The 26,657-nt window shown below is 43.0% G+C and overlaps 1 protein-coding gene across 3 annotated transcripts in view; it reads right to left on the bottom strand.

Annotated features, from left to right (window-relative positions):
* LMNTD1 (lamin tail domain containing 1) overlaps positions 1–26,657 on the bottom strand; it is an 81,575-nt gene that overhangs the window by 7,532 nt on the left and 47,386 nt on the right. For all 3 annotated transcript variants that reach the window (XM_072145078.1, XM_072145077.1, XM_072145076.1), the window contains 4 exons: positions 6,319–6,420; positions 1,671–1,789; positions 543–748; positions 208–409 (listed from right to left, as the gene is read on the bottom strand). In XM_072145078.1, the coding sequence (XP_072001179.1) occupies positions 208–409; positions 543–748; positions 1,671–1,789; positions 6,319–6,420 (629 nt within the window). The remainder of the gene's footprint in view (positions 1–207; positions 410–542; positions 749–1,670; positions 1,790–6,318; positions 6,421–26,657) is intronic.

The raw sequence follows: 26,657 nt of genomic DNA, 5'->3' as shown, positions 1-26,657 counted from the left end.
CTGGTGTCATGAACCAACACAGGAGGGGGTCTATTATGAGGATATGTGAGCACTCATTTCCCTTCTTACAACCTACCCCCCACCATCTGAGATGTTACCTGAGATATCACCAGACTGGACAATGAAAGGACAGGAGAAGAGGCAGATGGATACTATTTAGGAGAGTTTGATACCCCCGGAGAGTCCTGTTGAGGTTTCCGCACTGACCTGGATACAGCCGATTTGATACCACCACCGGTTGTGGACGGAGTGCTGGTGACTACTTGGGGTTGCAGGTTATTTTCCATCATGGTGGATATAGAGCCCTGCCTCTTGCTCGTGTCTGATGTGGTGGCACTTTCGAGAGGTGAAGTTTCTGGCCTGATCCCTACTTCGATGGGATGACCGTCGTCTTCTGCATAAAGTGGATCTAAAAATAAAGTTTGATACAGCCAATGTGGAGTTGAGGTTTTTGAAGATCTGATTGATAGGTGGCGCTGTTCTATAGATGATAATGTTCCATAGTCCAATGTGGACCAAGGCCTCCATGGACAAAGTCTTACCAGGTTTCTCCTCACTGGATGAATGGTTTCCATCTGACATGACCGTGCTGATAGAGACCATGCTGGAGTCTGATGGGGTGCATTCGGGCACAGGATCTCTGGTCTTGGTGTAATCAGTGTGGGGCATGAAGGCTGGGTAAGTGTCTGGTAATAAATGAGAGGCGGAGGCCGGGGTGTGGAGGCGGTGCGGAGGACAACTAGTCATCCTGTATGGGAGATAGAGGCCTGCGTTATACACAAAGATCTTCCATCACATATCTAAATGTAATGTCCTGCATGTCCTGTTGGCTAGCTCCTTGGAACTTTCCAGAGGCTGAGTCCAAAAGACTAAGTATAGACTCAGTCCTGGCTTCTGGGTCTTTCCAGACTCTCCAGAGGTATTTTTTACTTCTCTGTCTTGAGATTGTGTCTATCTATCTCTCATATCTATCTATCTCTCATATCTATCTCCTATCTATCTATCTATCTATCTATCTATCTATCTATCTATCTATCTCTCTCCTATCTATCTATCTATCTAATATCTATCTATCTATCTCATATCTATCTCTCTCTCTATCTCTCTCCTATCTATCTCTCTCCTATCTATCTCTCTCCTATCTATCTCTCTATCTACCTTTCTCTCTCCTATCTATCTCTCTCCTATCTATCTCTCTCCTATCTATCTCTCTATCTATCTTTCTCTCTCCTATCTATCTATCTCCTATCTATCTATCTATCTATCTATCTATCTATCTATCTATCTATCTATCTCCTATCTATCTATCTATCTCCTATCTATCTATCTCCTATCTATCTATCTCCTATCTATCTATCTATCTATCTATCTATCTATCTATCTCATATCTATCTATCTCCTATCTATCTATCTATTTATATATCTTACTGTTGCATTACTCTTTCATATAAACCATGCAGGTGTCTAGAATTTCTTTCTATTTCCACGCTTCCATATGAAATCAGCCAGCAGGGGGCAACATTGTGATGGGAACGTCACTAACTTCCAATAAACCTGCAGCTCTGGATGTGACTGGAGTACGAGATGGGTAAAAGATAATCCACAGTCCACAATAAACCACAATAATATTATTGATAGACTGTAAGTGACTCTTAAAGGGGATGACTTACTGCAGCTCCTCCTCCTCCAGCAGGGACCTCAGGGCGTCCAGCTCGTTCCTCAGGGACACGTTGGTTTCTTGGTAGGTGCTCAGCTCCTTCATTTTGGCCAAGAGAAGATCCTGCAGCTCCTGGAGGAGGAGGAGAAATCAGAGAACATCAGAGAAGAGAAACGATTATGGCCTTAAAAGGCACAAATTGAGGTGCACAGGTGTAACCTAAAATATGCAAATTTACCATAAGTTTCTGCAAAAGATGCTGCAAACTATAGGTCCTGCACAGGCAAAATGCAACATCCCCACTAGGGACGACAGCATCCTGGGGCAGGAGATTGGAAGCCAGAGGAGCGGCTATGATGTCGGCTAGGCCGCAGGTGTCATGGGGGTAGGGGTTTCGGTGTAGGCTCCATACACCTATCTGGGCTGGCAAGAACAGGGAGAGGCTGCGCATGTAGAAGGTTTCCCCCTGGGGCTCTCCCGGTGTATGTGACTAGTCCCCGGCAGATGTGATGTAGGAGGCCCATGATGATAGCAGCCGCCAGGAACACACAGAGTAAAGCGGAGATTCCTAAGCAACTCGCAGCTCCTTTGAGGCTAGCAGAGCACTAGATTGGTTGGCTGTGGCGAAAATAAGTGCCATTGGTTTGCAGGAACGTCTTCAAAAAGATAATACTCGACTCTCAAATGTGATGCAATCTTCTTCTATTCAAGAAAATAAATTTTTACATATGTTTTCCAGAAATAATGTTTTGTTCAATTCTCCTGACCTTCATCAGAAACGGAATGCCCATGTGCGAGTGATGAAATTAGTGTATTACGCGGGAATACAGAGGACACTGCCGCCATTGGAGCAAGCTTGAATCGTATGCTACTAGGAATGCCATGTATTTAAGCTTTGCAGCCTGGAAAAGAATCTCTCATGGAGCCAGATGGGCTCTGCTGCATCAGCAGCATGACATGCCCTAAATAACTGGGTTTACCTTGCATTGGAGCCTAATAGGCTGATCAGTTCCACTAACCTCATGGAGTAAGGCGAACAACAGTTGATTTTGTAATGGTCAAACTCCAGGATATTACAGATAGAAAGGGCAGCACTCCAAAAATTTGTGAAACAAAATTAGCAGACTCTTGGCCAGATGTATCACTGTTCTGCCCTTAAGTGTAGTTGTTGCGCCAGTTTATCACAAGCTACAACCATCTGTGATGAGTCGAGTTCCTGTCTCTCGTTAATCACTTTTGGCGCAGTGTTAGATTCAGGTTCTTACATGTGATCCTCCTACAAGCAGCAGCTCAGAGCAGGATAAAATAGAAGTGACTGGGCGCTGTAGCCTGGACAGAGAAGTGCCCCGTGTAGCAGGATAGAAGAGAAGTGAGTGGGCGCTGCAGCCTGGACAGAGAAGTGCCCCGTGTAGCAGGATAGAAGAGAAGTGAGTGGGCGCTGCAGACAGTACAGAGAAGTGTCACATGTAGCAGGATAGAAGAGAAGTGTGTGGGAGCTGCAGACAGGACAGAGAGGTGCCCCGTGTAGCAGGATAGAAGAGAAGTGAGTGGAAGCTGCAGACAGGACAGAGAGGTGCCCCGTGTAGCAGGATAGAAGAGAAGTGTGTAGGAGCTGCAGACAGGACAGAGAAGTGTCCCATGTAGCAGGATAGAAGAGAAGTGAGTGGGAGCTGCAGACAGGACAGAGAAGTGTCTCCGTCTAGGAGGATAGAAGAGAAGTGAGTGGAAGCTGCAGACAGGACAGAGAGGTGCCCCGTGTAGCAGGATAGAAGAGAAGTGTGTAGGAGCTGCAGACAGGACAGAGAAGTGTTCCCGTGTAGCAGGATAGAAGAGAAGTGTGTGGGAGCTGCAGACAGGACAGAGAAGTGTCCTGTGTAGCAGGATAGAAGAGAAGTGAGTGGGAGCTGCAGACAGTACAGAGAAGTGTCCCGTGTAGCAGGATAGAAGAGAAGTGTGTAGGAGCTGCAGACAGGACAGAGAAGTGTCCCGTGTAGCAGGATAGAAGAGAAGTGAGTGGGAGCTGCAGACAGGACAGAGAAGTGCCCCATGTAGAAGGATAGGAGAGCAGAGAGAGGGGTAAGAGACAGTACAGAGAAGTGTCCCCATGTAGCAGGATAGAAGAGAAGTGAGTGGGAGCTGCAGACAAGACAGAGAAGTGTCCCCATGTAGCAGGATAGAAAAGAATTTAGTGGGAGCTGCAGACAAGACAGAGAAGTGTCCCTGTGTAGCAGGAAAGAAGAACAGGGAGAGGGGAGAGACTTTACAGAGAAGTGTCAGTGTATATCAGGATAGGAGAGCAGGAAGAGGAGGAGAGACAGTACAGAGAAGTGTCCCCGTGTAGCAGGATAGAAGAGAAGTGTGTGGGGGCTGTAGACAGGACAGAGAAGTTTTCCTGTGTAGCAGGATAGAAGAGAAGTGAATGGGAGCTGCAGACAGGACAGAGAAGTGTACCCTGTGTAGCAGGTTGACCACACTAGTGTCTGAGGTGGATACTGTGCAGAATTACAGGGGTGCAGCAGGAGACCAGCACTTGGGGATCCCCTCCAGGAGAAGCCCCTGCTGAGGAGGTCACTGGGTGCAGGGTGTCACACACCTGGGTGCTGCTGTGGGGGTCATTCTCATGCTGGGGTGCGGGGGAGAAGCAGAGAGGAGCTTGTACCTGCCCAAATCTAACATTGCGCCTAAAGTAAAGAGATTAATAAGCGCAGTATTCCTGGTAACCTTTCCTCGATCCTCCCCCCCCCCCCTCCTACTCCTCCTTGTTGCGGCTGATTGTAGCGCTGTGCGTTCCTGGCCTCTTCCTGAGTGATTATATGAAGTGTAATTAGACGTCAGACAATTATCTTCCCGGCTCTTCTAAGCGGAGGGCGCGTCATGTGACCTCGGCCGTCCTCAGGATCGCCTCTGATCGCTCCATTTCGCCTCTCGACAATTAATCGGCGTCTGAGCGAGGAGGGATAACTGCGCCGCGTGATTACGGTATAACGAGCGCACTATTATCTGCCATCCGCTGCCCGCTCTGTGCCCGAGTGTCCTCCTTAGGAAGATGCCATTCATCTACCGACATAATACCGCCATATGATATCTGATAATAATGACCATATCGTGTCCACATAACACTGCAGGAATATCACCGCCATACTGTGCCCAGTTACAGTACTTCTGCCATTTCCAACCAAATTATACCGACATATCGTCCCCACTTACAGTACTTCAACTATTTAGATGTAAATAATACCCCCGTAACATACTTTACAGCCATATAGAACAAAATAATACTGCCATACTGTAGTCACCTCGTGTACATCAGCCATTTAGCAACAAATAATACTGCCATACACCATCCTCTTCTCATACTGCAGCCTTATACCACCGAATAATACTGCCATACACCATCCTCTTCTCATACTGCAGCCTTATACCACCGAATAATACTGCCATACACCATCCTCTTCTCATACTACAGCCTTATACCACCGAATAATACTGCCATACACCATCCTCTTCTCATACTGCAGCCTTATACCACCGAATAATACTACCATACACCATCCTCTTCTCATACTACAGCCTTATACCACCGAATAATACTGCCATACACCATCCTCTTCTCATACTACAGCCTTATACCACCGAATAATACCGCCATACACCATCCTCTTCTCATACTGCAGCCTTATACCACCAAATAATACCGCCATACACCGTCCTCTAATCATACTGTGGCCTTTTACCACCAAATAATACCGCCATACACCATCCTCTTCTCATACTACAGCCTTATACCACCAAATAATACCGCCATACACCATCCTCTTCTCATACTGCAGCCTTATACCACCAAATAATACCGCCATACAACATCCTCTAATCATACTGCAGCCTTATACCACCAAATAATACCGCCATACACCATCCTCTAATCATACTGCAGCCTTATACCACCAAATAATACCGCCATACACCATCCTCTTCTCATACTGCAGCCTTATACCACCAAATAATACCGCCATACACCGTCCTCTAATCATACTGTGGCCTTTTACCACCAAATAATACCGCCATACACCATCCTCTTCTCATACTACAGCCTTACACCACCAAATAATACCGCCATACACCATCCTCTTCTCATACTGCAGTCTTATACCACCAAATAATACCGCCATACACCATCCTCTTCTCATACTGCAGCCTTATACCACCAAATAATACCGCCATACACCATCCTCTTCTCATACTGCAGCCTTATACCACCAAATAATACCGCCATACACCATCCTCTTCTCATACTGCAGCCTTATGATGATGAAATTCAGAGTACAGTTAATACGGCCATATGGTGTGCATATTTACTCTGTAATAATGCCGCCATACCAGGCCTAACTGATGAACCAGAGGGCTCAGGATGAACAGAAATTGCTGACTATGCATTTTCATAGTATATTATTTGTGGTAATAATTTTGGGTAAAAAACAAGAGTCTTTTCCCCCTCCAGGAGCGCTGGGAGGCCCCCGGGTGACGGGCAGTGAATGGCCCCATTGTTGGGGGAGGGGAGGCTGCGCTCCGGGGACACACAATTGCCTGGATTATTAGTCTTAATGGGAAATTAGAGGGGGCCCCTCCATGTGCGGCTCATTATAAAGGGGGGCACCACTGACCTCCAGCCGGGACTCCAGACCCTCCAGGTGCCGACGACCTCTCAGGTGCTCGGCCTCCACCTTCTCCATCAATATCCGGCTGCCGGACTCTTCAGTGAGGAGCTGTCAGAGACAAAGACTAATAAAGTTAATTGAAAACAAATGGGCCTAAGTGCTGCTGGATAGGAGCAATTGTTCTCTGTTGTCAGACACTTGAGGACAACTATAGTGGTCTGACCCGTAGCCCCCTCAGTGTTTGGTGGAGTTGCCCTTTAAGACCCCCCCTCAAGCCCCTCGCCCCCCTCATCGCGTGTAGAGGCATAAACTGATTCATGTGTTATGGAGACGTCACTTCCAGGACTTGGCCAGATCCTCCGTCCCAGCTTACATGAAGATCCGGGCGTCTCGCCAGCACACGAGGGAACTGCAGCTCCGGAGTAACATCAGGGCACGAGCACAGCTCCAGAACACAGCTCACACTCCGGAGTGATGGCTCAGGAGCGCAGTGTGGTCACATAGATATATAGCAATGTAATGCTCCAGGACACAGCTCACAGGAGCGCAGTGTGGTCACATAGATATATAGCAATGTAATGCTCCAGGACACAGCTCACAGGAGCGCAGTGTGGCCACATAGATATATAGCAATGTAATGCTCCAGGACACAGCTCACAGGAGCGCAGTGTGGTCACATAGATATATAGCAATGTAATGCTCCAGGACACAGCTCACAGGAGCGCAGTGTGGTCACATAGATATATAGCAATGTAATGCTCCAGGACACAGCTCACAGGAGCGCAGTGTGGTCACATAGATATATAGCAATGTAATGCTCCAGGACACAGCTCACAGGAGCGCAGTGTGGTCACATAGATATATAGCAATGTAATGCTCCAGAACACAGCACACAGGAGCGCGGTGTGGCCACATAGATATATAGCAATGTAATGCTCCAGAACACAGCTCACAGGAGCGCAGTGTGGCCACATAGATATATAGCAATGTAATGCTCCAGGACACAGCTCACAGGAGCGCAGTGTGGCCACATAGATATATAGCAATGTAATGCTCCAGGACACAGCTCACAGGAGCGCAGTGTGGTCACATAGATATATAGCAATGTAATGCTCCAGGACACAGCTCACAGTATTCCAGTGATGGCTGAGGAGCGCAGTGTGGTGACATAGATATATAGCAATATAATGCTCCAGGACACAGCTCACAGGAGCGCAGTGCGGTCACATAGATATATAGCAATGTAATGCCCCAGGACCCAGGTCACACATAGCAACTATAGAGACGGAGCGGCGAGCAGCCACGTACATATATAGCAACGTTAAGCTCCAGAACACAGCTCACAGTATCCAGTGATGGCTGAGGAGCGCAGTGTGGTCGCATAGATGTATAGCAAGTCAAAGCTCCAGAGCAGAGTCCACAGTGATGTCTCAGGAGCGCAGTGTGGTCACATAGATATATAGCAAATTAGAGCTCCAGAACACAGCTCACACTCCAGTGATGGCTCAGGAGCGCAGTGTGGTCACAAAGATATATAGCAAGTCAAAGCTCCAGAACACAGCTCACAGTCCGCAGTGATGTCTCGGGAGTGCAGTGTGGTCACAAAGATATATAGCAAGTTAAAGCTCCAGAATACAGCTCACACTCCAAAATGATGTCTCAGGAACGCAGTGTGGTCACATAGATATATAGCAAGTCAAAGCTCCAGAACATAGCTCACAGTCTGCAGTGATGTCTCAGGAACGCAGTGTGGTCACACAGATATATAGCAAGTTAAAGGTTCAGAACCCAGCTCACACTCCACAGTGATGTCTCAGGAGCGCAGTGTGGTCTCATAGTTATATAGTTATATAGCAGAGTTCCAGGATGCAGTTCACACTCTGTAATGTTGTTGCAGGAGCGCAGTGTGGTCACAATTATGTACTGCAAACATCCATGGGGCTGCCACTGCAGCATTTACAGAGCTGCACTTCAACATCGAATCAAGTAATACAATAATGCAAAAATCTCAATAATATTACCTTACACAGTGGAATCCGCTATGATGGGCTGTCACCCAGCTTTCCCAGGAGCAGAAATAACTACTTTGACTCTCACATTTTAACACCTTAGCAGGGGACGAGTGATACTACAGTGACATTTTTCTATTTATCAGGTAAATTCTCGTTATCTTTCCCGTCTTCCGCCCCCGCTATTCCCCCTCCGCGCCTTTTGTCCGCTCCGCAGCTTCATGCGCATCGCACCTGCGCCTTTCCAATTAGTCTCCTGATGCATTAGAAAGTAAGTGCCCCCCCTTTAATGGAGGCCCAGGTGTTCAGTTCCTGTCGCCCCATTTATGCACTATAATTTCCTAAAGACCCCAACAATAGAGGGGGAGGGGGAGTGATCCAGACGTGTCAGCCAGAGAGGCTCCAGGAGACGCGCACTCCAGGCTCGGTAATGAGGCCTCACTATGCTTCCTCAGACCTGATATCAATTAGTAACCAAGGACCCTACAGCGTGATACTGAACCTGGGGGCTCCTCTATAAACACCCAATTATACACACGCACGCCCTTCCAGCCTGCTAATATGTTACCTTATTACCTAAAAACAAAAGTAAATATTTACATACAAATTAATTTTAATCCAGTTATTTACATCAACTGCCCCCTAGAGGATGGAAGGGGGAACAACAGCTTCAGCTCACAAGTGGCCTATTGTTACACTGAAGAGCAAAGGAGTGCAGGTCAGAGGTCACAGCCAGAAACAGGGGCAATTATTCCCCTTGTAAGGAGAAGCTATGATTGGTAAAATGTTCTAAAATATCATCAAAGGGAGGAAAGAATAGTCCCAGTCACAGGTAACAGAATCCCAGGGTAATGTATTCCAGGTGTGCACACGACTCAGGAATCATAGAACTATTATAATACTGCCCCCTATGTACAAGAATATAACTGCTATAATACTGCCCCCTATGTACAAGAATATAACTACTATAATACTGCCCCCTATGTACAGGAATATAACTACTATAATACTGCCCCCTATGTACAGGAATATAACTACTATAATACTGCCCCCTATGTACCAGAATATAACTACTATAATACCGCCCCCTATGTACAGGAATATAACTACTATAATACTGCCCCCTATGTACAGGAATATAACTACTATAATACTGCCCCCTATGTACCAGAATATAACTACTATAATACTGCCCCCTATTTACAAGAATATAACTACTATAATACTGCCCCCTATGTACAGGAATATAACTACTATAATACTGCCCCTATGTACAGGAATATAACTACTATAATACTGCCCCTATGTACAAGAATATAACTACTATAATACTGCCCCCTATGTACAGGAATATAACTACTATAATACTGCCCCCTATGTACAGGAATATAACTACTATAATACTGCCCCCTATGTACAGGAATATAACTACTATAATACTGCCCCCTATGTACAGGAATATAACTACTATAATACTGCCCCCTATGTACAGGAATATAACTACTATAATACTGCCCCCTATGTACAGGAATATAACTACTATAATACTGCCCCCTATGTACAGGAATATAACTACTATAATACTGCCCCCTATGTACAGGAATATAACTACTATAATACTGCCCCTATGTACAAGAATATAACTACTATAATACTGCCCCCTATGTACAGGAATATAACTACTATAATACTGCCCCCTATGTACAGGAATATAACTACTATAATACTGCCCCCTATGTACAGGAATATAACTACTATAATACTGTCCTCTATGTACAGGAATATAACTACTATAATACTGCCCCCTATGTACAAGAATATAACTACTATAATACTGCCCCCTATGTACAAGAATATAACTACTATAATACTGCCCCTATGTACAGGAATATAACTACTATAATACTGCCCCCTATGTACAAGAATATAACTACTATAATACTACCCCCTATGTACAAGAATATAACTACTATAATACTGCCCCCTATGTACAGGAATATAACTACTATAATACTGCCCCCTATGTACAGGAATATAACTACTATAATACTGCCCCCTATGTACAGGAATATAACTACTATAATACTGCCCCCTATGTACAGGAATATAACTACTATAATACTGCCCCCTATGTACAGGAATATAACTACTATAATACTGCCCCCTATGTACAGGAATATAACTACTATAATACTGCCCCCTATGTACAGGAATATAACTACTATAATACTGCCCCCTATGTACAGGAATATAACTACTATAATGCTGCCCCCTATGTACAAGAATATAACTAATATAATACTGCTCCCTATGTACAAGAATATAACTACTATAATACTGCTCCCTATGTACAAGAATATAACTACTATAATACTGTCCCCTATGTACAGGAATATAACTACTATAATACTGCCCCCTATGTACAAGAATATAACTACTATAATACTGCCCCCTATGTACAAGAATATAACTACTATAATACTGCCCTCTATGTACAGGAATATAACTACTATAATACTGCCCCCTATGTACAGGAATATAACTACTATAATACTGTCCCCTATGTACAGGAATATAACTACTATAATACTGTCCCCTATGTACAGGAATATAACTACTATAATACTGCCCCCTATGTACAAGAATATAACTACTATAATACTGCCCCCTATGTACAAGAATATAACTACTATAATACTGCCCCCTATGTACAGGAATATAACTACTATAATACTCCCCCTATGTACAGGAATATAACTACTATAATACTGCCCCCTATGTACAGGAATATAGCTACTATAATACTGCCCCCTATGTACAAGAATATAACTACTATAATACTGCCCCCTATGTACAAGAATATAACTACTATAATACTGCCCCCTATGTACAAGAATATAACTACTATAATACTGCCCCCTATGTACAGGAATATAACTACTATAATACTGCCCCCTATGTACAGGAATATAACTACTATAATACTGCCCCCTATGTACAAGAATATAACTACTATAATACTGCCCCCTATGTACAGGAATATAACTACTATAATACTGCCCCCTATGTACAGGAATATAACTGCTATAATACTGCCCCCTATGTACAGGAATATAACTACTATAATACTGCCCCCTATGTATAAGAATATAACTACTATAATACTGCCCCCTATGTACAGGAATATAACTACTATAATACTGCCCCCTATGTATAAGAATATAACTACTATAATACTGCCCCCTATGTACAAGAATATAACTACTATAATACTGCCCCCTATGTACAGGAATATAACTACTATAATACTGCCCCCTATGTACAGGAATATAACTACTATAATACTGCCCCCTATGTACAAGAATATAACTACTATAATACTGCCCCTATGTACAAGAATATAACTACTATAATACTGTCCCCTATGTACAGGAATATAACTACTATAATACTGCCCCCTATGTACAAGAATATAACTACTATAATACTGTCCCCTATGTACAGGAATATAACTACTATAATACTGCCCCCTATGTACAAGATTATAACTACTATAATACTGCCCCCTATGTACAAGAATATAACTACTATAATACTGCCCCCTATGTACAGGAATATAACTACTATAATACTGCCCCCTATGTACAAGAATATAACTACTATAATACTGTCCCCTATGTACAAGATTATAACTACTATAATACTGCCCCCTATGTACAAGAATATAACTACTATAATACTGTTCCCTATGTACAGGAATATAACTACTATAATACTGCCCCCTATGTACAAGAATATAACTACTATAATACTGCCCCCTATGTACAGGAATATAACTACTATCATACTGCCCCCTATGTACAGGAATATAACTACTATAATACTGCCCCTGTGTACAGGAATATAACTACTATAATACTGCCCCCTATGTACAGGAATATAACTACTATAATACTGCCCCCTATGTACAGGAATATAACTACTATAATACTGCCCCCTATGTACAAGAATATAACTACTATAATACTGCCCCCTATGTACAGGAATATAACTACTATAACAGTGATGGCGAACCTATGGCACGGGTGCCAGAGGCGGCACTCAGAGCCCTTTTTGTGGGCACCAGGTCCATCGCCCCAGAACACCAGACAGGACTCTTCCTGCAGTTCCAAGCAACTTAAAAGTTGCTGCTTTCATTCATATTTTGATGCTTACTTCGCTACTTGGGACTGTAGGAAGAGGGAGAATGTGTAGACAGGGCCGAATTATCTTTGGAGGACCTCCTACTGGCCCCATGATTCTCTGTGTACAGAGGGACACTGGAAAGAAGTGATGTAAATTGTCCATCTTTCTACTGTGTTGTGTCCTCAGGAGGCCAATATGATTGAAAGTTGTTGAACAGGGAGCAAAAAGTTACTGCTTTAATTTTTGGTTGGCACCTCGCGATAAATAAGGGGGGTTTGGGGTTCAGTTTGGGCACTCGGCCGCTAAAAGGTTCGCCATCACTGTACTATAATACTGCCTCCTATGTACAGGAATATAACTACTATAATACTGCCCCCTATGTACAAGAATATAACTACTATAATACTGCCCCCTATGTACAGGAATATAACTACTATAATACTGCTCCCTATGTACAGGAATATAACTACTATAATACTGTCCCCTATGTACAGGAATATAACTACTATAATACTGCCCCTATGTACAGGAATATAACTACTATAATACTGCCCCTATGTACAGGAATATAACTACTATAATACTGCTCCCTATGTACAGGAATATAACTACTATAATACTGCCCCCTATGTACAGGAATATAACTACTATAATACTGCCCCCTATGTACAGGAATATAACTACTAGAATACTGCTCCCTATGTACAGGAATATAACTAGGATACAATATGTTCCCATATATGAGGATGCTATGGTCAGGAGGAGACCCCCAGTGATTGCCTCCTCCTGGTGATTATATATAAGTGATGTCTGGTAGATGTGATCTCCTGTCCATTATAACCCTATAATCAGGACGTATAATCAGGGTCTTTCTATCTGGGCGGCTGCCGTCTGATTGCCCCTAATTTCAATCCTTATGTAATTAGGTGAATGTAGAGGGGTCTTTTAACTCTTTCAGTGACAGATAATAGACGGGTCGGGTCTGTGTGATGTGATTGGACCGTTGGGTATATTATTATGTTCTGTTCTATATGTTGGATTCGCTCTTTTCCGTAAATTCGTGCTGGGGGGGGCGGAGGGTCGCGGTGCGGCTGACACATGGGGATGATGTGGGTATCCAGGGGGGGCTGAGTATTTGGCGATTACTATGCGGAGCACATGTACAGGAATATAACTACTATAATACTGCCCCCTATGTACAGGAATATAACTACTATAATACTGCCCCCTATGTACAGGAATATAACTACTATAATACTGCCCCCTATGTACAAGAATATAACTACTATAATACTTCCTCCTATGTACAGGAATATAACTACTATAATACTGCCCCCTATGTACAGGAATATAACTACTATAATACTGCCCCCTATGTACAAGAATATAACTACTATAATGCTGCCCCCTATGTACAAGAATATAACTACTATAATACTGCCCCCTATGTACAAGAATATAACTACTATAATACTGCCCCCTATGTACAGGAATATAACTACTATAATACTGCCCCTATGTACAGGAATATAACTACTATAATACTGTCCCCTATGTACAGGAATATAACTACTATAATACTGCCCCCTATGTACAAGATTATAACTACTATAATACTGCCCCCTATGTACAAGAATATAACTACTATAATACTGCCCCCTATGTACAAGAATATAACTACTATAATACTGCCCCCTATGTACAGGAATATAACTACTATAATACTGCCCCTATGTACAGGAATATAACTACTATAATACTGTCCCCTATGTACAGGAATATAACTACTATAATACTGCCCCCTATGTACAAGAATATAACTACTATAATACTGCCCCCTATGTACAGGAATATAACTACTATAATACTGCCCCATATGTACAGGAATATAACTACTATAATACTGCCCCCTATGTACAGGAATATAACTACTATAATACTGCCCCTATGTACAGGAATATAACTACTATAATACTGCCCCCTATGTACAGGAATATAACTACTATAATACTGCCCCCTATGTACAGGAATATAACTACTATAATACTGCCCCTATGTACAGGAATATAACTACTATAATACTGCCCCCTATGTACAGGAATATAACTACTATAATACTGCCCCCTATGTACAAGATTATAACTACTATAATACTGCCCCCTATGTACAAGAATATAACTACTATAATACTGCCCCCTATGTACAAGATTATAACTACTATAATACTGCCCCTATGTACAAGAATATAACTACTATAATACTGTCCCCTATGTACAGGAATATAACTAATGTACAAGATTATAACTACTATAATACTGCCCCCTATGTACAAGAATATAACTACTATAATACTGTCCCCTATGTACAAGATTATAACTACTATAATACTGCCCCCTATGTACAAGAATATAACTACTATAATACTGTCCCCTATGTACAAGAATATAACTACTATAATACCGCCCCCTATGTACAAGAATATAACTACTATAATACTGTCCCCTATGTACAAGAATATAACTACTATAATACTACCCCCTATGTACAAGAATATAACTACTATAATACTGTCCCCTATGTACAAGAATATAACTACTATAATACTGTCCCCTATGTACAAGAATATAACTACTATAATACTGCCCCCTATGTACAAGAATATAACTACTATAATACTGCCTCCTATGTACAAGAATATAACTACTATAATACTGCCCCCTATGTATAAGAATATAACTACTATAATACTGCCCCCTATGTACAAGAATATAACTACTATAATACTGCCTCCTATGTACAAGAATATAACTACTATAATACTGCCCCCTATGTATAAGAATATAACTACTATAATACTGTCCCCTATGTACAAGAATATAACTACTATAATACTGCCCCCTATGTACAAGAATATAACTACTATAATACTGCCCCCTATGTACAGGAATATAACTACTATAATACTGCCCCCTATGTACAGGAATGTAACTACTATAATACTGCCTCCTATGTACAAGAATATAACTACTATAATACTGCCCCCTATGTACAGGAATATAACTACTATAATACTGCCCCCTATGTACAGGAATATAACTACTATAATACTGCCCCCTATGTACAGGAATATAACTACTATAATACTGCCCCCTATGTACAAGAATATAACTACTATAATACTGCCCTCTATGTACAGGAATATAGTTACTATAATACTGCCCCCTATGTACAAGAATATAACTACTATAATACTGCCCCCTATGTACAGGAATATAACTACTATAATACTGCCCCCTATGTACAGGAATATAACTACTATAATACTGCCCCTATGTACAGGAATATAACTACTATAATACTGCCCCTATGTACAGGAATATAACTACTATAATACTGCCCCCTATGTACAGGAATATAACTACTATAATACTGCCCCCTATGTACAGGAATATAACTACTATAATACTGCCCCCTATGTACAGGAATATAACTACTATAATACTGCCCCCTATGTACAGGAATATAACTACTATAATACTGCCCCCTATGTACAGGAATATAACTACTATAATACTGCCCCCTATGTACAAGAATATAACTACTATAATACTGCCTCCTATGTACAAGAATATAACTACTATAATACTGCCCCCTATGTATAAGAATATAACTACTATAATACTGCCCCCTATGTACAAGAATATAACTACTATAATACTGCCCCCTATGTACAAGAATATAACTACTATAATACTGCCCCCTATGTACAGGAATATAACTACTATAATACTGCCCCCTATGTACAGGAATGTAACTACTATAATACTGCCTCCTATGTACAAGAATATAACTACTATAATACTGCCCCCTATGTACAGGAATATAACTACTATAATACTGCCCCCTATGTACAGGAATATAACTACTATAATACTGCCCCCTATGTACAGGAATATAACTACTATAATACTGCCCCCTATGTACAAGAATATAACTACTATAATACTGCCCTCTATGTACAGGAATATAGTTACTATAATACTGCCCCCTATGTACAAGAATATAACTACTATAATACTGCCCCCTATGTACAGGAATATAACTACTATAATACTGCCCCCTATGTACAGGAATATAACTACTATAATACTGCCCCTATGTACAGGAATATAACTACTATAATACTGCCCCTATGTACAGGAATATAACTACTATAATACTGCCCCCTATGTACAGGAATATAACTACTATAATACTGCCCCCTATGTACAGGAATATAACTACTATAATACTGCCCCCTATGTACAGGAATATAACTACTATAATACTGCCCCCTATGTACAGGAATATAACTACTATAATACTGCCCCCTATGTACAGGAATATAACTACTATAATACTGCCCCCTATGTACAGGAATATAACTACTATAATACTGCCCCTATGTACAGGAATATAACTACTATAATACTGCCCCCTATGTACAGGAATATAACTACTATAATACTGCCTCCTATGTACAGGAATATAACTACTATTATACTGCCCCCTATGTACAAGAATATAACTACTATAATACTGCCCCCTATGTACAGGGATATAACTACTATAATACTGCCCCCTATGTACAGGAATATAACTACTATAATACTGCCTCCTATGTACAGGAATATAACTACTATAATACTGCCCCCTATGTACAGGAATATAACTACTATAATACTGCCCCCTATGTACAGGAATATAACTACTATAATACTGCCCCCTATGTACAAGAATATAACTACTATAATACTGCCCCCTATGTACAGGAATATAATTACTATAATACTTCCTCCTATGTACAGGAATATAACTACTATAATACTGCCCCCTATGTATAAGAATATAACTACTATAATACTGCCCCCTATGTACAAGAATATAACTACTATAATACTGCCCCCTATGTACAAGAATATGACTACTATAATACTGCCCCCTATGTACAAGAATATAACTACTATAATACTGCCCCCTATGTACAGGAATATAACTACTATAATACTGCCCCTATGTACAGGAATATAACTACTATAATACTGTCCCCTATGTACAAGAATATAACTACTATAATACTGTCTCCTATGTACAGGAATATAACTACTATAATACTGCCCCCTATGTACAAGAATATAACTACTATAATACTACCCCCTATGTACAGGGATATAACTACTATAATACTGCCTCCTATGTACAGGAATATAACTACTATAATACTGCTCCCTATGTACAGGAATATAACTACTATAATACTGCCCCCTATGTACAAGAATATAACTACTATAATACTGCCCCTATGTACAAGAATATAACTATTATAATACTGCCCCCTATGTACAAGAATATAACTACTATAATACTGCCCCCTATGTACAAGAATATAACTACTATAATACTGCCCCCTATGTACAGGAATATAACTACTATAATACTGCCCCCTATGTACAAGAATATAACTACTATAATACTGCCCCCTATGTACAAGAATATAACTACTTTAATACTGCCTCCTATGTACAGGAATATAACTACTATAATACTGCTCCCTATGTACAGGAATATAACTACTATAATACTGCCCCCTATGTACAGGAATATAACTACTATAATACTGCCCCCTATGTACAAGAATATAACTACTATAATACTGCCCCCTATGTACAGGAATATAATTACTATAATACTTCCTCCTATGTACAGGAATATAACTACTATAATACTGCCCCCTATGTATAAGAATATAACTACTATAATACTGCCCCCTATGTACAAGAATATAACTACTATAATACTGCCCCCTATGTACAAGAATATAACTACTATAATACTGCCCCCTATGTACAAGAATATAACTACTATAATACTGCCCCCTATGTACAGGAATATAACTACTATAATACTGCCCCTATGTACAGGAATATAACTACTATAATACTGTCCCCTATGTACAAGAATATAACTACTATAATACTGTCTCCTATGTACAGGAATATAACTACTATAATACTGCCCCCTATGTACAAGAATATAACTACTATAATACTACCCCCTATGTACAGGGATATAACTACTATAATACTGCCTCCTATGTACAAGAATATAACTACTATAATACTGCCCCCTATGTACAAGAATATAACTACTATAATACTGCCCCCTATGTACAGGAATATAACTACTATAATACTGCTCCCTATGTACAGAAATATAACTACTATAATACTGCCCCCTATGTACAAGAATATAACTACTATAATACTGCCCCTATGTACAAGAATATAACTATTATAATACTGCCCCCTATGTACAAGAATATAACTACTATAATACTGCCCCCTATGTACAGGAATATAACTACTATAATACTGCCCCCTATGTACAAGAATATAACTACTATAATACTGCCCCCTATGTACAAGAATATAACTACTTTAATACTGCCTCCTATGTACAGGAATATAACTACTATAATACTGCTCCCTATGTACAGGAATATAACTACTATAATACTGCCCCCTATGTACAAGAATATAACTACTATAATACTGCCCCCTATGTACAGGAATATAACTACTATAATACTGCCCCCTATGTACAGGAATATAACTACTATAATACTGCTCCCTATGTACAGGAATATAACTAGGATACAATATGTTCCCATATATGAGGATGCTATGGTCAGGAGGAGACCCCCAGTGACCCCCAGTGATTGCCTCCTCCTGGTGATTATATATAAGTGATGTCTGGTAGATGTGATCTCCTGTCCATTATAACCCTATAATCAGGACGTATAATCAGGGTCTTTCTATCTGGGCGGCTGCCGTCTGATTGCCCCTAATTTCAATCCTTATGTAATTAGGTGAATGTAGAGGGGTCTTTTAACTCTTTCAGTGACAGATAATAGATGGGTTCGGGTCTGTGTGATGTGATTGGACTGTTGGGTATATTATTATGTTCTGTTCTATATGTTGGATTCGCTCTTTTCCGTAAATTCGTGCTGGGGGGGCGGAGGGTCGCGGTGCGGCTGACACATGGGGATGATGTGGGTATCCAGGGGGGGCTGAGTATTTGGCGATTACTATGCGGAGCACATGGAGACCCCCGAGCCCCCAGCCTCCGCTGATCACACACACGCGTCCGCCGCTCGCGCTCTTATTCCCTCTATTAATATTTACTTACACGATAATTTGCCCGGCGGCGGCACGAGGAGCAGCATAATGGGGCAATTCCCGTAATTGCGGCTCAGGATTCACATGACGGAGACATAAAGTGCAGACACAATGAATAATATTATAATATCCGAAGGTTTATAATGGACGGGGGGAGGAGGGAGTGAGATACATGTGTCTGTATGGCAGCCTAGCCATCTATATATATACTGCCTGACCTCAGCCTGTACTCACAGCAGCATAGTCATCTATATATATATATATACTGCCTGACCTCAGCCTGTACACTGTACTCACAGCAGCATAGTCATCTATATATATATACTGCCTGACCTCAGCCTGTACTCACAGCAGCATAGCCATCTATATATATACTGCCTGACCTCAGCCTGTACACTGTACTCACAGCAGCATAGTCATCTATATATATACTGCCTGACCTCACCCTGTACACTGTACTCACAGCAGCATAGTCATCTATATATATACTGCCTGACCTCAACCTGTACACTGTACTCACAGCAGCATAGTCATCTATATATATATACTGCCTGACCTCACCCTGTACTCACAGCAGCATAGTCATCTATATATATATATATACTGCCTGACCTCAGCCTGTACACTGTACTCACAGCAGCATAGTCATCTATATATATATACTGCCTGACCTCAGCCTGTACACTGTACTCACAGCAGCATAGTCATCTATATATATATACTGCCTGACCTCAGCCTGTACTCACAGCAGCATAGCCATCTATATATATACTGCCTGACCTCACCCTGTACACTGTACTCACAGCAGCATAGTCATCTATATATATACTGCCTGACCTCACCCTGTACACTGTACTCACAGCAGCATAGTCATCTATATATATACTGCCTGACCTCAACCTGTACACTGTACTCACAGCAGCATAGTCATCTATATATATATACTGCCTGACCTCACCCTGTACTCACAGCAGCATAGTCATCTATATATATATACTGCCTGACCTCAGCCTGTAAACTGTACTCACAGCAGCATAGTCATCTATATATATACTGCCTGACCTCACCCTGTACACTGTACTCACAGCAGCATAGGCATCTATCTATATATACTGCCTGACCTCAGCCTGTACACTGTACTCACAGCAGCATAGTCATCTATATATATACTGCCCGACCTCACCCTGTACACTCTACTCACAGCAGCATAGCCATCTATATATATACTGCCTGACCTCACCCTGTACAGTGTACTCACAGCAGCATAGTCATCTATATATATACTGCCTGACCTCAGCCTGTACACTGTACTCACAGCAGCATAGTCATCTATATACATATACTGCCTGACCTCAGCCTGTACACTGTACTCACAGCAGCATAGCCATCTATATATATACTGCCTGACCTCACCCTGTACAGTGTACTCACAGCAGCATAGTCATCTATATATATACTGCCTGACCTCAGCCTGTACACTGTACTCACAGCAGCATAGTCATCTATATATATACTGCCTGACCTCAGCCTGTACACTGTACTCACAGCAGCATAGTCATCTATATATATACTGCCTGACCTCACCCTGTACAGTGTACTCACAGCAGCATAGTCATCTATATATATACTGCCTGACCTCAGCCTGTACACTGTACTCACAGCAGCATAGTCATCTATATATATACTGCCTGACCTCAGCCTGTATACTGTACTCACATCAGCATAGTCATCTATATATATATACTGCCTGACCTCAGCCTGTACACTGTACTCACATCAGCATAGTCATCTATATGTATACTGCCTGACCTCAGCCTGCTCACTGTACTCACTGCAGCATAGGCATCTATCTATATATACTGCCTGACCTCAGCCTGTACACTGTACTCACATCAGCATAGTCATCTATATATATACTGCCTGACCTCACCCTGTACACTGTACTCACAGCAGCATAGGCATCTATCTATATATACTGCCTGACCTCAGCCTGTACACTGTACTCACAGCAGCATAGTCATCTATATATATACTGCCCGACCTCACCCTGTACACTCTACTCACAGCAGCATAGCCATCTATATATATACTGCCTGACCTCACCCTGTACAGTGTACTCACAGCAGCATAGTCATCTATATATATACTGCCTGACCTCAGCCTGTACACTGTACTCACAGCAGCATAGTCATCTATATACATATACTGCCTGACCTCAGCCTGTACACTGTACTCACAGCAGCATAGCCATCTATATATATACTGCCTGACCTCACCCTGTACAGTGTACTCACAGCAGCATAGTCATCTATATATATACTGCCTGACCTCAGCCTGTACACTGTACTCACAGCAGCATAGTCATCTATATACATATACTGCCTGACCTCAGCCTGTACACTGTACTCACAGCAGCATAGTCATCTATATATATACTGCCTGACCTCAGCCTGCTCACTGTACTCACTGCAGCATAGTCATCTATATATATATATATACTGCCTGACCTCAGCCTGTACACTGTACTCACAGCAGCATAGTCATCTATATATATACTGCCTGACCTCAGCCTGCTCACTGTACTCACTGCAGCATAGTCATCTATATATATATATATATACTGCCTGACCTCAGCCTGTACACTGTACTCACTGCAGCATAGTCATCTATATATATATATATACTGCCTGACCTCAGCCTTTACACTGTACTCACAGCAGCATAGTCATCTATATATATACTGCCTGACCTCAGCCTGTACACTGTACTCACAGCAGCATAGTCATCTATATACATATACTGCCTGACCTCAGCCTGTACACTGTACTCACAGCAGCATAGTCATCTATATATATACTGCCTGACCTCAGCCTGCTCACTGTACTCACTGCAGCATAGTCATCTATATATATATATACTGCCTGACCTCAGCCTGTACACTCATCCATAGTTATAGCTTATCGGTTGTAACGCTCCTGTGTGTGTGGCGCCGTACGGATACTTATGATATGTAGACATAAGACCCTAATCTGGGCGCCACCTTAAGGACCTATAGAATGTTATCTGGGCTGTCGCACATTCCTTGTGAGTGGCATCCCAGATTACAGCTCCACCCATCCCACCGCTCAAGCTGTAGGCTCCCAACCTTCACCTGATTATGTGAGTGCAGCTTTGGATGTGATTGGAGTAATAGCCAGAGCAGTTCCCGTGCAGTGGTGTCAGTGGTGTGAAGGTCGCCCTGGTTTACAAACCGCAGGTATAATTGTCTGATGACCTTATTATGAGTGTGAGCTCCGCGCTTCATTATAACAACTTTCTCCGCTAACTTTTTGTTCTCGTTGCGAGGCTCTAAAAATATGAGTCGTCCTAGATTTCGGAGATGAGGATTCGTCATCGCTCCGGAGATGCCAGATATATAACGCTACGTGTGCGCCCCAGAGGGGGATCAGGCTCAGACCCATCAGTCTGTGGAAGTATAACGCATCCCAAATCCTCACTTAAAGGGGCAGTACACCTTCACTGGATGTAGAGGAGTCATGCATGTCGGGTGCAGAGGAGTCGTAGATGTCGGGTGTAGAGCAGTCGTGTATATATGTCGGGTGCAGAGGAGTGGTAGATGTCGGGTGTAGAGGAGTGGTAGATGTCGGGTGTAGAGGAGTGGTAGATGTCGGGTGTAGAGGAGTGGTAGATGTCGGGTGTAGAGGAGTGGTCGATGTCGGGTGTAGAGGAGTGGTAGATGTCGGGTGTAGAGGAGTGGTAGATGTCGGGTGTAGAGGAGTGGTAGATGTCGGGTGTAGAGGAGTGGTAGATGTCGGGTGTAGAGGAGTGGTCGATGTCGGGTGTAGAGGAGTGGTCGATGTCGGGTGTAGAGGAGTGGTAGATGTCGGGTGTAGAGGAGTCGTAGATGTCGGGTGTAGAGGAGTGGTAGATGTCGGGTGTAGAGGAGTCGTGTATATATGTCGGGTGTAGAGGAGTGGTAGATGTCGGGTGTAGAGGAGTGGTAGATGTCGGGTGTAGAGGAGTGGTAGATGTCGGGTGTAGAGGAGTGGTAGATGTCGGGTGTAGAGGAGTGGTAGATGTCGGGTGTAGAGGAGTCGTAGATGTCGGGTGTAGAGGAGTGGTAGATGTCGGGTGTAGAGGAGTGGTAGATGTCGGGTGTAGAGGAGTCGTAGATGTCGGGTGTAGAGGAGTGGTAGATGTCGGGTGTAGAGGAGTGGTAGATGTCGGGTGTAGAGGAGTGGTAGATGTCTGGTGTAGAGGAGTGGTAGATGTCGAGTGTAGAGGAGTCGTGTATAAATGTCGGGTGTAGAGGAGTGGTAGATGTCGGGTGTAGAGGAGTCGTAGATGTCGGGTGTAGAGGAGTCGTAGATGTCGAGTGTAGAGGAGTCGTGTATATATGTCGGGTGTAGAGGAGTGGTAGATGTCGGGTGTAGAGGAGTCGTAGATGTCGGGTGTAGAGGAGGCGTGTATATATGTCGGGTGTAGAGGAGTGGTAGATGTCGGGTGTAGAGGAGTCGTGTATATATGTCGGGTGTAGAGGAGTTGTAGATGTCGGGTGTAGAGGAGTGGTAGATGTCGGGTGTAGAGGAGTCGTGTATATATGTCGGGTGTAGAGGAGTCGTGTATATATGTCGGGTGCAGAGGAGTGGTAGATGTCGGGTGTAGAGGAGTCGTGTATATATGTCGGGTGTAGAGGAGTGGTAGATGTCGGGTGTAGAGGAGTGGTAGATGTCGGGTGTAGAGGAGTGGTAGATGTCGGGTGTAGAGGAGTGGTAGATGTCGGGTGTAGAGCAGTCGTGTATATATGTCGGGTGTAGAGGAGTGGTAGATGTCGGGTGTAGAGGAGTGGTAGATGTCTGGTGTAGAGGAGTGGTAGATGTCGGGTGTAGAGGAGTGGTAGATGTCGGGTGTAGAGGAGTGGTAGATGTCGGGTGTAGAGGAGTCGTAGATGTCGGGTGTAGAGGAGTGGTAGATGTCTGGTGTAGAGGAGTCGTGTATATATGTCGGGTGTAGAGGAGTGGTAGATGTCGGGTGTAGAGGAGTCGTGTATATATGTCGGGTGTAGAGGAGTTGTAGATGTCGGGTGTAGAGGAGTGGTAGATGTCGGGTGTAGAGGAGTCGTGTATATATGTCGGGTGTAGAGGAGTCGTGTATATATGTCGGGTGCAGAGGAGTGGTAGATGTCGGGTGTAGAGGAGTCGTGTATATATGTCGGGTGTAGAGGAGTGGTAGATGTCGGGTGTAGAGGAGTGGTAGATGTCGGGTGTAGAGGAGTGGTAGATGTCGGGTGTAGAGGAGTGGTAGATGTCGGGTGTAGAGCAGTCGTGTATATATGTCGGGTGTAGAGGAGTGGTAGATGTCGGGTGTAGAGGAGTGGTAGATGTCTGGTGTAGAGGAGTGGTAGATGTCGGGTGTAGAGGAGTGGTAGATGTCGGGTGTAGAGGAGTGGTAGATGTCGGGTGTAGAGGAGTCGTAGATGTCGGGTGTAGAGGAGTGGTAGATGTCTGGTGTAGAGGAGTCGTGTATATATGTCGGGTGTAGAGGAGTGGTAGATGTCGGGTGTAGAGGAGTGGTAGATGTCTGGTGTAGAGGAGTCGTGTATATATGTCGGGTGCAGAGGAGTGGTAGATGTCTGGTGTAGAGGAGTCGTGTATATATGTCGGGTGTAGAGGAGTGGTAGATGTCGGGTGTAGAGGAGTCGTAGATGTCTGGTGTAGAGGAGTGGTAGATGTCGGGTGTAGAGGAGTGGTAGATGTCGGGTGTAGAGCAGTCGTGTATATATGTCGGGTGTAGAGGAGTCGTGTATATATGTCGGGTGCAGAGGAGTGGTAGATGTCGGGTGTAGAGGAGTCGTGTATATATGTCGGGTGTAGAGGAGTGGTAGATGTCGGGTGTAGAGGAGTGGTAGATGTCGGGTGTAGAGGAGTGGTAGATGTCGGGTGTAGAGGAGTGGTAGATGTCGGGTGTAGAGCAGTCGTGTATATATGTCGGGTGTAGAGGAGTGGTAGATGTCGGGTGTAGAGGAGTGGTAGATGTCTGGTGTAGAGGAGTGGTAGATGTCGGGTGTAGAGGAGTGGTAGATGTCGGGTGTAGAGGAGTGGTAGATGTCGGGTGTAGAGGAGTCGTAGATGTCGGGTGTAGAGGAGTGGTAGATGTCTGGTGTAGAGGAGTCGTGTATATATGTCGGGTGTAGAGGAGTGGTAGATGTCGGGTGTAGAGGAGTGGTAGATGTCTGGTGTAGAGGAGTCGTGTATATATGTCGGGTGCAGAGGAGTGGTAGATGTCTGGTGTAGAGGAGTCGTGTATATATGTCGGGTGTAGAGGAGTGGTAGATGTCGGGTGTAGAGGAGTCGTAGATGTCTGGTGTAGAGGAGTGGTAGATGTCGGGTGTAGAGGAGTGGTAGATGTCGGGTGTAGAGGAGTCGTAGATGTCGGGTGTAGAGGAGTGGTAGATGTCGGGTGTAGAGGAGTGGTAGATGTCGGGTGTAGAGGAGTGGTAGATGTCGGGTGTAGAGGAGTGGTAGATGTCGGGTGTAGAGGAGTGGTAGATGTCGGGTGTAGAGGAGTGGTAGATGTCGGGAGTAGAGGAGTGGTAGATGTCGGGTGTAGAGGAGTGGTAGATGTCGGGTGTAGAGGAGTGGTAGATGTCGGGTGTAGAGGAGTCGTGTATATATGTCGGGTGTAGAGGAGTCGTGTATATATGTCGGGTGTAGAGGAGTGGTAGATGTCGGGTGTAGAGGAGTGGTAGATGTCGGGTGTAGAGGAGTCGTGTATATATGTCGGGTGTAGAGGAGTGGTAGATGTCGGGTGTAGAGGAGTGGTAGATGTCGGGTGTAGAGGAGTGGTAGATGTCGGGTGTAGAGGAGTGGTAGACGTCGGGTGTAGAGGAATGGTAGATTTTGGGTGTAGAGGAGTTGTGTATATATGTCGGGTG

This window comes from Engystomops pustulosus, chromosome 4 (genome assembly GCF_040894005.1).
Source record: "Engystomops pustulosus chromosome 4, aEngPut4.maternal, whole genome shotgun sequence".
NCBI lineage: Eukaryota > Metazoa > Chordata > Amphibia > Anura > Leptodactylidae > Engystomops > Engystomops pustulosus.
Note: the sequence above shows the minus strand (reverse complement) of the source record. Positions and strands in the feature narration are given on the sequence as shown.